The following is a 16,267-nucleotide window of genomic DNA, read 5'->3' as shown; positions in this document are numbered from 1 at the left end:
ATGGTTTGTAGCTGATTAATGAGTTAATTAGTAAACTCTGGATCATGTGACTTTAACCAGAAACAAATTAGCATATCTGGACTTGTGAAGGATAATGACCAGCTGCTTAAAGTCACATGCCTGCTGATAAAGTAATCAAAGAAACATCTAACATTAGCAAGTAAATAATAGCTATGCAAATTTAGCTCCTCCCTTTATTTAAATCAGGACACACACACACACACACACACAGAGGTCAGTGAGACCCACCGAGGTTGTACCACACGTCCATCTCTCCGCTCAGTGTCCGGACCTCGATGATGCTCTGACCCAGAAAATCATCTGATTCTCGCTTCAGCCTCTGCTTCACCCGAGACTTTATATCATCATCTTCATCCCAAACACGGACTTTTATACGATCTGAGGAGTTATGACACTCACTGTGGGGGTGAGAGAGAGAGAGAGAGAGAGACGGAAACAGAGTGATAGATAGACAGACAGACAGACAGACAGAGAGACAGACAGACAAAGAGAGAGATAGACAGACAGAGAGAGAGAGAGATAAATAGACAGACAGACAGAGACAGACAGAGAGAGAGACAGACATACAGAGAGAGACAGAGACAGAGAGAGAGAGAGAGAGACAGAGAGAGAGAGAGAGACAGAGAGAGAGACAGACATACAGAGAGAGACAGAGAGAGAGAGAGAGAGAGAGAAATAGACAGACAGACAGAGACAGACAGAGAAAGAGAGAGAGAGAGATCAGTATCTCACACAGGTAAGATCAATAAGGTCTGACTATACAAGATGTCCATATATGGAGATATATGGGCGTGTCCTTTAGTCTGAGTATGCTGAGTGAAAGTGCTTAGAAGTCAGAGACATTTCTAGCAGAAGTTGTTGCTCTGACCATCAAAGGCTTAGCAAGTTCCCTGCTGGAAGCCCATATATGGCAATCTGGGCGTGTCCTTTACTCTGTACATAGTAAACAGAGCAGTAATGGAGATAGAGTATGATGGAGTGATGATGATCTGTTCCTGTATGGAGCTGTTGTTGCCTAGGTAACACTACAGGTCTGCTGTGGTTAGTTAGTGAATAGTAAGTTGTTAAAAATATTTTATACATAATATGATGATGTTAGTTATTTGTATTAAATGATGACGTACTAGATCTAAGTGCAGAATGGGATTAGACGTGATCAGATGACTCACAAGTTAAAGGTCTCCTCCCACACGGGGTTCAGGTTCCCGTAGATGGTCTTGGTTCTCTTCTTGGTTTTGCCCACCTGCACTGTGACGTAGGGGTCACTGGAGCCGGTGCGGTCTTTAGCCTGCAGACCCTGAGCGCTCAGAACTGCTCACATACACACACACACACACAGGTTAGATGATGAAGTCAGCGTGGTCCCCTGTGGAAAACATCTGCATGAGTCTTGCGTTAATGTGGCTACATCAGAGAAAACACGCATCTGAAAAGTCAGAAAGAACTGCAGCATCACCATTTCAAATCCATTAGCAGAGGCCCATCCAATCAGTGTGATTACTCTGCCAGGTGTGTGTGTGTGTGTAGTAGCAGAGATGTTACGTGACACACATATAAACACACTGTCCTCTAACTTTCCAAAGGGTGCCAATACTTCTGGAGGTACAGAAGATGTAAATTGAGACGCTTCACCTGTGATGGAGATCTTAGCTGACCATTTGGAAGTTCCGTCCAGCACTGCCTGTTTAACGGTCTTCATCTGCTGGGCGTGGTTCAGCTTGGTGATGCTGAAGACAGTGCGAATAGCCTCGAAGATCTCAGGCTTGTTCCTCTCGCGGATCTTCATGCGGTCTTTCATGGAGGAGATGATGTGCTGGTTCCGGTCCTCAGCACCTGTCTTACTGCTCTTCTCCGCCGCTCCTGGAGAGAGAGAGAGAGAGAGAGAGAGAGAGAGAGTTGGGGGGGGCTTTGTGTTGTGTTAAAACACAAACAGTGGAAATAATCTGGAGCAGTGAATAAAAGCATGAAAAACTGTTTCTCTCTGTGAACAAAAAGGACAATCATGTACAATATCAGGATTTAAAACAGAAATAAAAGAGTTCACAGAGATAATACAGTGTAAAATCCTCCACTGGAGGTCGGCAGTTTTTTTTAGTTAACAGTGGTTTATACAGTGCGTCCACTCTGGTTTAAAATCATCAGTAAAACCATGTACACTTCTCCATGGGGTGTCCACCCTCCCACTCAGCTTCTTCTTATTTAAAACCTTTACACACGCTCTGTAGAGCAGCTTCCCCGACACTGACCCAAAGTCCATCTCCCCTTCACCCCGGCACTCCAGGAGGGGGCCTGCACACCCGTCGAGGTCAGGAGCGATGTTCAGCTGGGGAAAGGGTTCGTCCTCTGTAGGACCAGTCTCTGTATCTTGACAGTCCATCAGCTGAACACGCTCCTCTGATGTTAATGCAGATTTCCAGTGGTGTAGGAGCTGATTGACAACACGCAGGGACCGCAGTCCCATACGTGCTGCCAGGTCCTCTGCCCTCGACAAGTCCGACCCCGCGATGTTCACAAGCTCCCGGAGAGTCACAATCCCTGAGGAGATGAGAATTCTGGACAGTGCAGGGACGGTCACACTGGAGATGTCCAGTTGCCTGCTGTACACCAGAGGCCTGTTCTGCAGCCCTTGTTCTGTTTCTTAAAAACGTTCCAGATTTTAAAAAGTCTACAGTAAAAGTCTGGTAACCCAGAAATGTCCAGCATTTTTATGTCCATTAAAAACAAAGTTCTGTCCAGCCCCAGTCCTTGAACTGTTTCTAATAATCCACTGGCTGCTGCTCTCCATACTAAGTCTCTGGGTCCAGTGAGGTCTTTTCACCCCCTGTGCTGTGATGTCTAACAGGTCGTTCATTTTGGCTTTTTACTTTTGAAGGCTTCAACATGCCCTCGATTTCCAGTGGCCTCCAAATGCTGGAGTTCCACTATTGCTATCTCCAGAGCTTTCAGAGCTCCAACAATGTCTCTTGTGATGTTAAGAGTGTACTGATGACAAAAATCTTTGATTTGTGTTTTAGTCACATCCCACCACAGCTGAAGTGAACTAAAAGCTGCCTTCTCAGATTTAAAACAGAGAGAGAGAGAGAGAGAGAGATGGTGTGTATGGTGTGTATGGCACAGGTGGTATGTATGGTGTATATGGTGCAGGTGGTGTGTATGGCACAGGTGGTATGTATGGTGTATATGGTGCAGGTGGTGTGTATGGCACAGGTGGTATGTATGGTGTATATGGTGCAGGTGGTATGTATGGTGTATATGGTGCAGGTGGTGTGTATGGTGTGTATGGTGCAGGTGGTGTGTATGGTGTGTATGGTGCAGGTGGTGTGTATGGTGTGTATGGTGTGTATGGTGTGTATGGTGCAGGTGGTGTGTATGGTGCAGATGGTGTGTATGGTGTGTATGGTGCAGGTGGTGTGTATGGTGCAGATGGTGTGTATGGTGTGTATGGTGCAGATGGTGTGTATGGTGTGTATGGTGTGTATGGTGCAGGTGGTGTGTATGGTGTGTATGGTGCAGGTGGTGTGTATGGTGCAGATGGTGTGTATGGTGTGTATGGTGCAGATGGTGTGTATGGTGTGTATGGTGTGTATGGTGCAGGTGGTATGTATGGTGTGTATGGTGTGTATGGTGTCTATGGTGCAGGTGGTGTGTATGGTGCAGATGGTGTGTATGGTGTGTATGGTGCAAGTGGTATGTATGGTGTGTATGGTGTGTATTGTGTCTATGGTGCAGGTGGTGTGTATGGTGTGTATGGTGCAGATGGTGTGTATGGTGTGTATGGTGCAGGTGGTGTGTATGGTGTGTATGGTGTGTATGGTGCAGGTGGTATGTATGGTGTGTATGGTGTCTATGGTGCAGGTGGTGTGTATGGTGCAGATGGTGTGTATGGTGTGTATGGTGCAAGTGGTATGTATGGTGTGTATGGTGTGTATTGTGTCTATGGTGCAGGTGGTGTGTATGGTGCAGATGGTGTGTATGGTGAAGATGGTGTGTATGGTGTGTATGGTGCAGGTGGTGTGTATGGTGTGTATGGTGCAAGTGGTATGTATGGTGTATATGGTGTGTATGGTGTGTATTGCGTCTATGGTGCAGATGGTGTGTATGGTGTGTATGGTGCAAGTGGTATGTATGGTGTGTATGGTGTGTATGGTGCAAGTGGTATGTATGGTGTGTATGGTGTGTATGGTGCAGATGGTGTGTATGGTGTGTATGGTGCAAGTGGTATGTATGGTGTGTATGGTGTGTATGGTGTGTATTGCGTCTATGGTGCAGGTGGTGTGTATGGTGCAGATGGTGTGTATGGTGAAGATGGTGTGTATGGTGTGTATGGTGCAGGTGGTGTGTATGGTGAAGATGGTGTGTATGGTGTGTATGGTGCAGGTGGTGTGTATGGTGCAGGTGGTGTGTATGGTGCAGATGGTGTGTATGGTGTGTATGGTGCAGGGGGTGTGTATGGTGCAGATGGTGTGTATGGTGTGTATGGTGCAGGTGGTGTGTATGGTGTGTATGGTGCAGATGGTGTGTATGGTGTGTATGGTGCAGGTGGTGTGTACGGTGTGTATGGTGTGTATGGTGCAGATGGTGTGTATGGTGTGTACGGTGTGTATGGTGCAGGTGGTATGTATGGTGCAGATGGTGTGTATGGTGTGTATGGTGCAGGTGGTGTGTATGGTGTGTACGGTGTGTATGGTGTGTACGGTGTGTATGGTGTGTATGGTGCAGGTGGTGTGTATGGTGCAGATGGTGTGTATGGTGTGTACGGTGTGTATGGTGTGTATTGCGTCTATGGTGCAGATGGTGTGTATGGTGTGTATGGTGCAAGTGGTATGTATGGTGTGTATGGTGTGTATGGTGCAGATGGTGTGTATGGTGTGTATGGTGCAAGTGGTATGTATGGTGTGTATGGTGTGTATGGTGTGTATTGCGTCTATGGTGCAGATGGTGTGTATGGTGTGTATGGTGCAAGTGGTATGTATGGTGTGTATGGTGTGTATGGTGTGTATTGCGTCTATGGTGCAGATGGTGTGTATTGCGTCTATGGTGTGTATTGCGTCTATGGTGCAGATGGTGTGTATGGTGTGTATGGTGCAAGTGGTATGTATGGTGTGTATGGTGTGTATGGTGCAGATGGTGTGTATGGTGCAAGTGGTATGTATGGTGTGTATGGTGTGTATGGTGTGTATTGCGTCTATGGTGCAGGTGGTGTGTATGGTGCAGATGGTGTGTATGGTGAAGATGGTGTGTATGGTGTGTATGGTGCAGGTGGTGTGTATGGTGAAGATGGTGTGTATGGTGTGTATGGTGCAGGTGGTGTATATGGTGCAGGTGGTGTATATGGTGCAGATGGTGTGTATGGTGTGTATGGTGCAGGGGGTGTGTATGGTGCAGATGGTGTGTATGGTGTGTATGGTGCAGGTGGTGTGTATGGTGTGTATGGTGCAGATGGTGTGTATGGTGTGTATGGTGCAGGTGGTGTGTACGGTGTGTATGGTGTGTATGGTGCAGATGGTGTGTATGGTATGTATGGTGCAGATGGTGTGTATGGTGTGTATGGTGCAGGTGGTGTGTATGGTGTGTACGGTGTGTATGGTGTGTACGGTGTGTATGGTGTGTATGGTGCAGGTGGTGTGTATGGTGCAGATGGTGTGTATGGTGTGTACGGTGTGTATGGTGTGTACGGTGTGTACGGTGTGTATGGTGCAGGTGGTGTGTTTGGTGTGTATGGTGTGTATGGTGCAGGTGGTGTGTATGGTGTGTACGGTGTGTATGGTGTGTATGGTGCAGGTGGTGTGTATGGTGCAGATGGTGTGTATGGTGTGTACGGTGTGTATGGTGTGTACGGTGTGTATGGTGTGTATGGTGTGTATGGTGCAGGTGGTGTGTATGGTGCAGATGGTGTGTATGGTGTGTACGGTGTGTATGGTGTGTACGGTGTGTATGGTGCAGGTGGTGTGTTTGGTGTGTATGGTGTGTATGGTGCAGGTGGTGTGTATGGTGTGTACGGTGTGTATGGTGTGTATGGTGCAGGTGGTGTGTATGGTGCAGATGGTGTGTATGGTGTGTACGGTGTGTACGGTGTGTATGGTGTGTATGGTGTGTATGGTGTGTATGGTGCAGGTGGTGTGTATGGTGCAGATGGTGTGTATGGTGTGTACGGTGTGTATGGTGTGTATGGTGTGTATGGTGTGTACGGTGTCTATGGTGTGTATAGTGCAGGTGGTGTGTATGGTGCAGGTGGTGTGTTTGGTGTGTATGGTGCAGGTGGTGTGTATAGTGCAGTTGGTGTGTTTGGTGTGTATAGTGCAGGTGGTGTGTTTGGTGTGTATAGTGCAGGTGGTGTGTTTAGTGTGTATAGTGCAGGTGGTGTGTATAGTGCGTATAGTGCAGGTGGTGTGTATAGTGCAGGTGGTGTGTTTGGTGTGTATAGTGCAGGTGGTGTGTATAGTGCAGGTGGTGTGTTTGGTGTGTATAGTGCAGGTGGTGTGTATAGTGCAGGTGGTGTGTTTGGTGTGTATAGTGCAGGTGGTGTGTATAGTGCAGGTGGTGTGTTTGGTGTGTATAGTGCAGGTGGTGTGTATAGTGCAGGTGGTGTGTTTGGTGTGTATAGTGCAGGTGGTGTGTATAGTGCAGTTGGTGTGTTTGGTGTGTATAGTGCAGGTGGTGTGTTTGGTGTGTATAGTGCAGGTGGTGTGTTTGGTGTGTATAGTGCAGGTGGTGTGTTTGGTGTGTATAGTGCAGGTGGTGTGTTTGGTGTGTATAGTGCAGGTGGTGTGTATAGTGCAGGTGGTGTGTTTGGTGTGTATAGTGCAGGTGGTGTGTATGGTGCAGGTGGTGTGTTTGGTGTGTATAGTGCAGGTGGTGTGTATGGTGCAGGTGGTGTGTTTGGTGTGTATAGTGCAGGTGGTGTGTATGGTGCAGGTGGTGTGTTTGGTGTGTATAGTGCAGGTGGTGTGTATGGTGCAGGTGGTGTGTTTGGTGCAGGTGGTGTGTTTGGTGTGTATGGTGCAGGTGTTGTGTCTCACTCTGTAGGCAGTCGGCGTTGAGGAGCTCCTGGCACTTCTCGTGGCACTTGACCCCACACTCGGTGCACCTCATCCCCTGGCGCGCGATGCCCCACAGCAGCCCCTCACACTCGTAGCAGTAGGTGGGCGTGGTGGCCGTCCACACCTCAAAGTTGTGCGGCGTGGTGCAGGAGATGGGGTAGATCAGAGCCTGCAGCGTCTTCTTGTACACGTGACTCTTCTGTGGGGGAGGAATTGAACAGAGCGTGAGACCTCACAGTAATGAACTGACCATCCTGTAGGTGGTGTGGAGGAGAAAACAAGAAGAAACTGACGCCAGACGCCTTCCAGTGATCCTCCTGAGATTAATTAGTCTCCTAAGCCCAGCGCAGCAGTGTCAGACGTGAGACCTCACACACACTCACACTTCCTGAGGAAACGCCGAGCTAACAGGAGAACCCTGTTCCCACAAACACCCACGTGGAAACGTGATGACGTCACTGAGGGATTAACTCCATCACAAACACAAGCACCTTCTCACCTTCATGCTCTTTACTGCCTCACACTCCAGAGGTCAAAGTTCACCTACAGTGAAAGTGACCTCTACCTCAAACAGCAAACTGTCTTTTGAAAAAAGTCACAGGAACATAGCATTGATGGAAACGGGACCAGAAGCGCTACACTGACACCTCCATCATGTCGGAATCTTGCACTTCCTGAGTTCTGTATCAAATCAGACGTCATGTCCGATCTCACTCAGCTACCTCTGTGCTTTAACCCTCACTGAGTTCTGTATCAGATCAGACTCAGGTAGATCCTCTAAAAAAGAAAGGACTGAGAGCAGTGTTTGTGTGTACAGTGTAATATCACACACACACACACAAACACACACATTCTGCAAGAGTCAGGCTGCTGAGCTGAGCCCGAGAGTCCCAATAAACATGACTTACTATATAACACGTATTGTGAAGTTTCAGAGGTGTTTGTGTGTGTCTGTCTGTGTGTGTGTGTTACCAGCTCCTCGTCCTTGAGTGAGGGTCGAGAGGCCAGTGAATAGGAGATGGCGGCTTTTCTGGACTGCACCAGCGACTGAAACAGAGAGGGGAGAGAAATGAAGAACAGTTAGAGAGGAAGAAAGGCAGGACATGTGATCAGAGGAGTGTCATGACTCAGTTCCTCAGCAGACAAGAAGTTACACACATTTAAACCCTACATGATGAACATGTGAGAGCTGAGATGATGATGTGAGTGCTGAGATGAAGATGTGAGTGCTGAGATGAAGATGTGAGTGCTGAGATGAAGATGTGAGTGCTGAGATGATGAAGATGCGAGTGCTGAGATGATGATGAGGATGTGAGTGCTGAGATGATGATGAAGATGTGAGTGCTGAGATGATGATGATGTGAGTGCTGAGATGATGATGTGAGTGCTGAGATGATGATGATGTGAGTGCTGAGATGATGATGATGATGTGAGTGCTGAGATGATGATGTGAGTGCTGAGATGATGATGATGTGAGTGCTGAGATGATGATGATGATGTGAGTGCTGAGATGATGATGAGGATGTGAGTGCTGAGATGATGATGATGATGTGAGTGCTGAGATGATGATGATGATGTGAGTGCTGAGATGATGATGATGTGAGTGCTGAGATGATGATGTGAGTGCTGAGATGATGATGATGTGAGTGCTGAGATGATGATGTGAGTGCTGAGATGATGATGATGTGAGTGCTGAGATGATGATGATGATGTGAGTGCTGAGATGATGATGTGAGTGCTGAGATGATGATGATGTGAGTGCTGAGATGATGATGATGATGTGAGTGCTGAGATGATGATGAGGATGTGAGTGCTGAGATGATGATGATGATGTGAGTGCTGAGATGATGATGATGATGTGAGTGCTGAGATGATGATGATGATGTGAGTGCTGAGATGATGATGAGGATGTGAGTGCTGAGATGATGATGATGTGAGTGCTGAGATGATGATGATGATGTGAGTGCTGAGATGAAGATGATGTGAGTGCTGAGATGATGATGAGGATGTGAGTGCTGAGATGATGATGATGATGTGAGTGCTGAGATGATGATGATGATGTGAGTGCTGAGATGATGATGAGGATGTGAGTGCTGAGATGATGATGATGATGTGAGTGCTGAGATGATGATGTGAGTGCTGAGATGAAGATGTGAGTGCTGAGATGAAGATGTGAGTGCTGAGATGAAGATGTGAGTGCTGAGATGATGATGATGATGTGAGTGCTGAGATGATGATGATGATGTGAGTGCTGAGATGATGATGATGATGTGAGTGCTGAGATGATGATGATGATGTGAGTGCTGAGATGATGATGTGAGTGCTGAGATGAAGATGTGAGTGCTGAGATGAAGATGTGAGTGCTGAGATGAAGATGTGAGTGCTGAGATGATGAAGATGCGAGTGCTGAGATGATGATGAGGATGTGAGTGCTGAGATGATGAAGATGTGAGTGCTGAGATGATGATGATGTGAGTGCTAAGATGATGATGATGTGAGTGCTGAGATGATGATGTGAGTGCTGAGATGATGATGATGATGTGAGTGCTGAGATGATGATGATGTGAGTGCTGAGATGATGATGAGGATGTGAGTGCTGAGATGATGATGAGGATGTGAGTGCTGAGATGATGATGATGATGTGAGTGCTGAGATGATGATGAGGATGTGAGTGCTGAGATGATGATGATGTGAGTGCTGAGATGAAGATGTGAGTGCTGAGATGATGATGAGGATGTGAGTGCTGAGATGATGATGATGATGTGAGTGCTGAGATGAAGATGTGAGTGCTGAGATGAAGATGTGAGTGCTGAGATGAAGATGTGAGTGCTGAGATGATGAAGATGCGAGTGCTGAGATGATGATGAGGATGTGAGTGCTGAGATGATGAAGATGTGAGTGCTGAGATGATGATGATGTGAGTGCTAAGATGATGATGATGTGAGTGCTGAGATGATGATGTGAGTGCTGAGATGATGATGATGATGTGAGTGCTGAGATGATGATGATGTGAGTGCTGAGATGATGATGAGGATGTGAGTGCTGAGATGATGATGAGGATGTGAGTGCTGAGATGATGATGATGATGTGAGTGCTGAGATGATGATGAGGATGTGAGTGCTGAGATGATGATGATGTGAGTGCTGAGATGAAGATGTGAGTGCTGAGATGATGATGAGGATGTGAGTGCTGAGATGATGATGATGATGTGAGTGCTGAGATGATGATGAGGATGTGAGTGCTGAGATGATGATGATGATGTGAGTGCTGAGATGATGATGAGGATGTGAGTGCTGAGATGATGATGATGATGTGAGTGCTGAGATGATGATGAGGATGTGAGTGCTGAGATGATGATGATGATGTGAGTGCTGAGATGATGATGAGGATGTGAGTGCTGAGATGATGATGATGTGAGTGCTGAGATGATGATGATGATGTGAGTGCTGAGATGAAGATGATGTGAGTGCTGAGATGATGATGATGATGTGAGTGCTGAGATGATGATGAGGATGTGAGTGCTGAGATGATGATGATGATGTGAGTGCTGAGATGATGATGTGAGTGCTGAGATGAAGATGTGAGTGCTGAGATGAAGATGTGAGTGCTGAGATGATGATGATGTGAGTGCTGAGATGATGATGATGATGTGAGTGCTGAGATGATGATGATGTGAGTGCTGAGATGAAGATGTGAGTGCTGAGATGATGATGAGGATGTGAGTGCTGAGATGATGATGATGTGAGTGCTAAGATGATGATGATGTGAGTGCTGAGATGATGATGTGAGTGCTGAGATGATGATGATGATGTGAGTGCTGAGATGATGATGATGTGAGTGCTGAGATGATGATGAGGATGTGAGTGCTGAGATGATGATGAGGATGTGAGTGCTGAGATGATGATGATGATGTGAGTGCTGAGATGATGATGATGATGTGAGTGCTGAGATGATGATGAGGATGTGAGTGCTGAGATGATGATGATGTGAGTGCTGAGATGAAGATGTGAGTGCTGAGATGATGATGAGGATGTGAGTGCTGAGATGATGATGATGATGTGAGTGCTGAGATGATGATGAGGATGTGAGTGCTGAGATGATGATGATGATGTGAGTGCTGAGATGATGATGAGGATGTGAGTGCTGAGATGATGATGATGATGTGAGTGCTGAGATGATGATGAGGATGTGAGTGCTGAGATGATGATGATGATGTGAGTGCTGAGATGATGTGAGTGCTGAGATGAAGATGTGAGTGCTGAGATGATGATGATGATGTGAGTGCTGAGATGATGATGATGATGTGAGTGCTGAGATGATGATGAGGATGTGAGTGCTGAGATGATGATGATGATGTGAGTGCTGAGATGATGATGATGATGTGAGTGCTGAGATGATGATGATGATGTGAGTGCTGAGATGATGATGATGATGTGAGTGCTGAGATGATGATGAGGATGTGAGTGCTGAGATGATGATGAGGATGTGAGTGCTGAGATGATGATGAGGATGTGAGTGCTGAGATGATGATGATGATGTGAGTGCTGAGATGATGATGATGATGTGAGTGCTGAGATGATGATGATGATGTGAGTGCTGAGATGATGATGATGATGTGAGTGCTGAGATGATGATGATGATGTGAGTGCTGAGATGATGATGAGGATGTGAGTGCTGAGATGATGATGATGATGTGAGTGCTGAGATGATGATGATGATGTGAGTGCTGAGATGATGATGATGATGTGAGTGCTGAGATGATGATGATGATGTGAGTGCTGAGATGAAGATGTGAGTGCTGAGATGATGATGATGATGTGAGTGCTGAGATGAAGATGTGAGTGCTGAGATGATGATGATGATGTGAGTGCTGAGATGAAGATGTGAGTGCTGAGATGATGATGAGGATGAAAATCATCAGAGAAGATCATTAGAGCAGCAGACTGTAGTTATCTCCTACATCTCACCCCCACCCCTCTCTCGTTTTTAATCTGTTAGCCAGGAGTCTCAGCCATTTTATTCTACTTGAGGGAAGTCCACTTTTAAAACATTCAGGCTAAAGACACCTGTGTGTGTGAGAGAGTGTGTGAGTGTGTGTGTGTCAGAGTGTGTGTGTGTGTAAGTCAGAGTGTGTGTGTGTGTGTAAGTGTGAGTGAGTATGTGTGTGAGTGTGAGTGTGTGTGAGTGAGTGTGTGTGTGTGAGTAAGTGTGAGTGAGTGTGTGTGTGTGTGTGTGTGTGTAAATGTGAGTGTGTGTGTGTGTGTGTGTGTGTGTGTGTGTGTGTGTGAGTGTGAGAGTGTGAGTGTGTGAGAAGCAGCTGAGTCACTCTGCTGGCCGTCTGCCTCGGCGTGGGTGCTGGTGTGTGTGTTTGTGTTTGTGTGGTTCAGCACAAAGCCGATACACACTTCACGTATTTGAGTCACGCACAGCGAGGTTTGCACGTGTGGATGAGAGACGAAGACTCCTCGTCACGCCGCGGTAGGATCTGCTGGAGCTTTTCTGTTCACACAGCACACACACAGCACACACACACCACACACACAGCACACACACACCACACACACAGCACACACACAGCACACCACACACACAGCACACACACAGCACACACACAGCACACACACACCACACACACAGCACACCACACACACAGCACACACACAGCACACACACAGCACACACACAGCACACCACACACACAGCACACACACACACCACACACACACCACACACACAGCACACACACCACACACACACAGCACACACACAGCACACACAGCACACACACAGCACACACACACCACACACACACCACACACACACCACACACACAGCACACACACACAGCACACACACCACACACACACAGCACACACACAGCACACACACACACAGCACACACACACACAGCACACACACCACACAGCACACACAAAGCACACACACAGCACACACAGCACACAGCACACACACAGCACACACACACCACACACACACCACACACACAGCACACACACACAGCACACACACAGCACACACACCACACAGCACACACACAGCACACACAGCACACACACACACCACACACAGCACACACACACCACACAGCACACCACACACACACAGCACACACCACACACACACCACACAGAACAGCACACCACACACACAGCACACACACAGAACACACACACTACACACACACACCACACACACCACACACACACAGCACACACACCACACAGCACACACACACACCACACACCACACACACACACAGCACACACACCACACAGCACACCACACAGCACACACACACCACACAGCACACACACACCACACAGCACACACACACCACACAGCACACACACACCACACAGCACACACACACCACACAGCACACACACTCCACACAGCACACCACACAGCACACACACACCACACAGCACAGCACACACCACACAGCACACACACACCACACAGCACAGCACACACACACACACCACACAGCACACACACACACACCACACAGCACACACACACCACACAGCACAGCACACACACCACACAGCACACACCACACAGCACACACACACCACACAGCACAGCACACACACACACACACCACACAGCACAGCACACACACACACCACACAGCACAGTACACCACACACACACACCACACAGCACACACACACACCACACACCACAGCACACAGCACACAGCACAGCACACACACACACCACACAGCACAACACAGCACAGCACACACACACACCACACAGCACACAGCACAGCACACACACACACACACACACACCACACAGCACAGTACACCACACACACACACCACACAGCACAGCACACACACACACCACACAGCACAGTACACCACACACACACACCACACAGCACAGTACACCACACACACACACCACACAGCACAGCACAGCACACACACACACCACACAGCACAGTACACCACACACACACACCACACAGCACAGCACACACACACACCACACAGCACAGCACACACACACCACACAGCACAGTACACCACACACACACACCACACAGCACAGTACACACACACACCACACAACACAGTACACCACACACACACACCACACAGCACAGCACACACACACACCACACAGCACAGTACACCACACACACACACCACACAGCACAGCACAGCACACACACACACCACACAGCACAGTACACCACACACACACACCACACAGCACAGCACACACACACACACATCACACAGCACAGTACACCACACACACAAAACACAGCACAGCACACACACACACCACACAGCACAGTACACCACACACACACACCACACAGCACAGCACACACACACACCACACAGCACACAGTACACCACACACACACACCACACAGCACAGCACACCACACACACACAGTACACCACACACACACACCACAGCACACCACACAGCACACACACACACACATCACACAGCACAGCGCACACACACACACCACACAGCACACCACACACACACAGACCACACAGCACACACACCACACACAGCACACCACACACCACACACACAGCACACCACACACACAGCACACACACAGCACACACACAGCACACACACAGCACACCACACACACAGCACACACACACACCACACACACACCACACACACAGCACACACACCACACACACACAGCACACACACAGCACACACAGCACACACACAGCACACACACACCACACACACACCACACACACACCACACACACAGCACACACACACAGCACACACACCACACACACAGCACACACACAGCACACACACAGCACACACACAGCACACACACAGCACACACACACACAGCACACACACACCACACAGCACACACAAAGCACACACACAGCACACACAGCACACAGCACACACACAGCACACACACACCACACACACACCACACACACAGCACACACACACAGCACACACACAGCACACACACCACACAGCACACACACAGCACACACAGCACACACACACAGCACACACACACACCACACACAGCACACACACACCACACAGCACACCACACACACACAGCACACACCACACACACACCACACAGAACAGCACACCACACACACAGCACACACACAGAACACACACACTACACACACACACCACACACACCACACACACACAGCACACACACCACACAGCACACACACACACCACACACCACACACACCACACACACACAGCACACACACCACACAGCACACCACACAGCACACACACGCCACGCAGCACACACACACACGCCACACACACGCCACGCAGCATACACACACACCACACAGCACACACACGCCACGCAGCACACACACACTACATAGTGCACACACACGCCACGCAGCACACACACACGCCACGCAGCACACACACTCCACACAGCACACCACACACCACACAGCACACCACACAGCACAGCACACACCACACAGCACACACACACCACACAGCACAGCACACACACACACACACCACACAGCACACACACACACACCACACAGCACACACACACCACACAGCACAGCACACACACCACACAGCACACACCACACAGCACACACACACCACACAGCACAGCACACACACACACACACCACACAGCACAGCACACACACACACCACACAGCACAGTACACCACACACACACACCACACAGCACACACACACACCACACACCACAGCACACAGCACACAGCACAGCACACACACACACCACACAGCACAACACAGCACAGCACACACACACACCACACAGCACAGCACACACACACACACACACACACCACACAGCACAGTACACCACACACACACACCACACAGCACAGCACACACACACACCACACAGCACAGTACACCACACACACACACCACACAGCACAGTACACCACACACACACACCACACAGCACAGCACAGCACACACACACACCACACAGCACAGTACACCACACACACACACCACACAGCACAGCACACACACACACCACACAGCACAGCACACACACACCACACAGCACAGTACACCACACACACACACCACACAGCACAGTACACACACACACCACACAACACAGTACACCACACACACACACCACACAGCACAGCACACACACACACC

General features: G+C 48.6%; 1 protein-coding gene across 12 annotated transcripts in view; it reads right to left on the bottom strand.

Annotated features, from left to right (window-relative positions):
• LOC131343237 (protein unc-13 homolog B) overlaps positions 1-16,267 on the bottom strand; it is a 221,579-nt gene that overhangs the window by 49,010 nt on the left and 156,302 nt on the right. For all 12 annotated transcript variants that reach the window (XM_058374765.1, XM_058374755.1, XM_058374754.1 and 9 more), the window contains 5 exons: positions 8,034-8,108; positions 7,041-7,260; positions 1,654-1,881; positions 1,191-1,332; positions 250-419 (listed from right to left, as the gene is read on the bottom strand). In XM_058374765.1, coding sequence (XP_058230748.1) covers positions 250-419; positions 1,191-1,332; positions 1,654-1,881; positions 7,041-7,260; positions 8,034-8,108 — 835 coding nt within the window. The remainder of the gene's footprint in view (positions 1-249; positions 420-1,190; positions 1,333-1,653; positions 1,882-7,040; positions 7,261-8,033; positions 8,109-16,267) is intronic.

This window comes from Hemibagrus wyckioides, linkage group LG22 (assembly GCF_019097595.1).
Source record: "Hemibagrus wyckioides isolate EC202008001 linkage group LG22, SWU_Hwy_1.0, whole genome shotgun sequence".
In the NCBI taxonomy this organism is placed as follows: Eukaryota; Metazoa; Chordata; class Actinopteri; order Siluriformes; family Bagridae; genus Hemibagrus; species Hemibagrus wyckioides.
The sequence above is the reverse complement of the archived record's forward strand: the minus strand, read 5'-3'. Positions and strand labels throughout refer to the sequence as shown.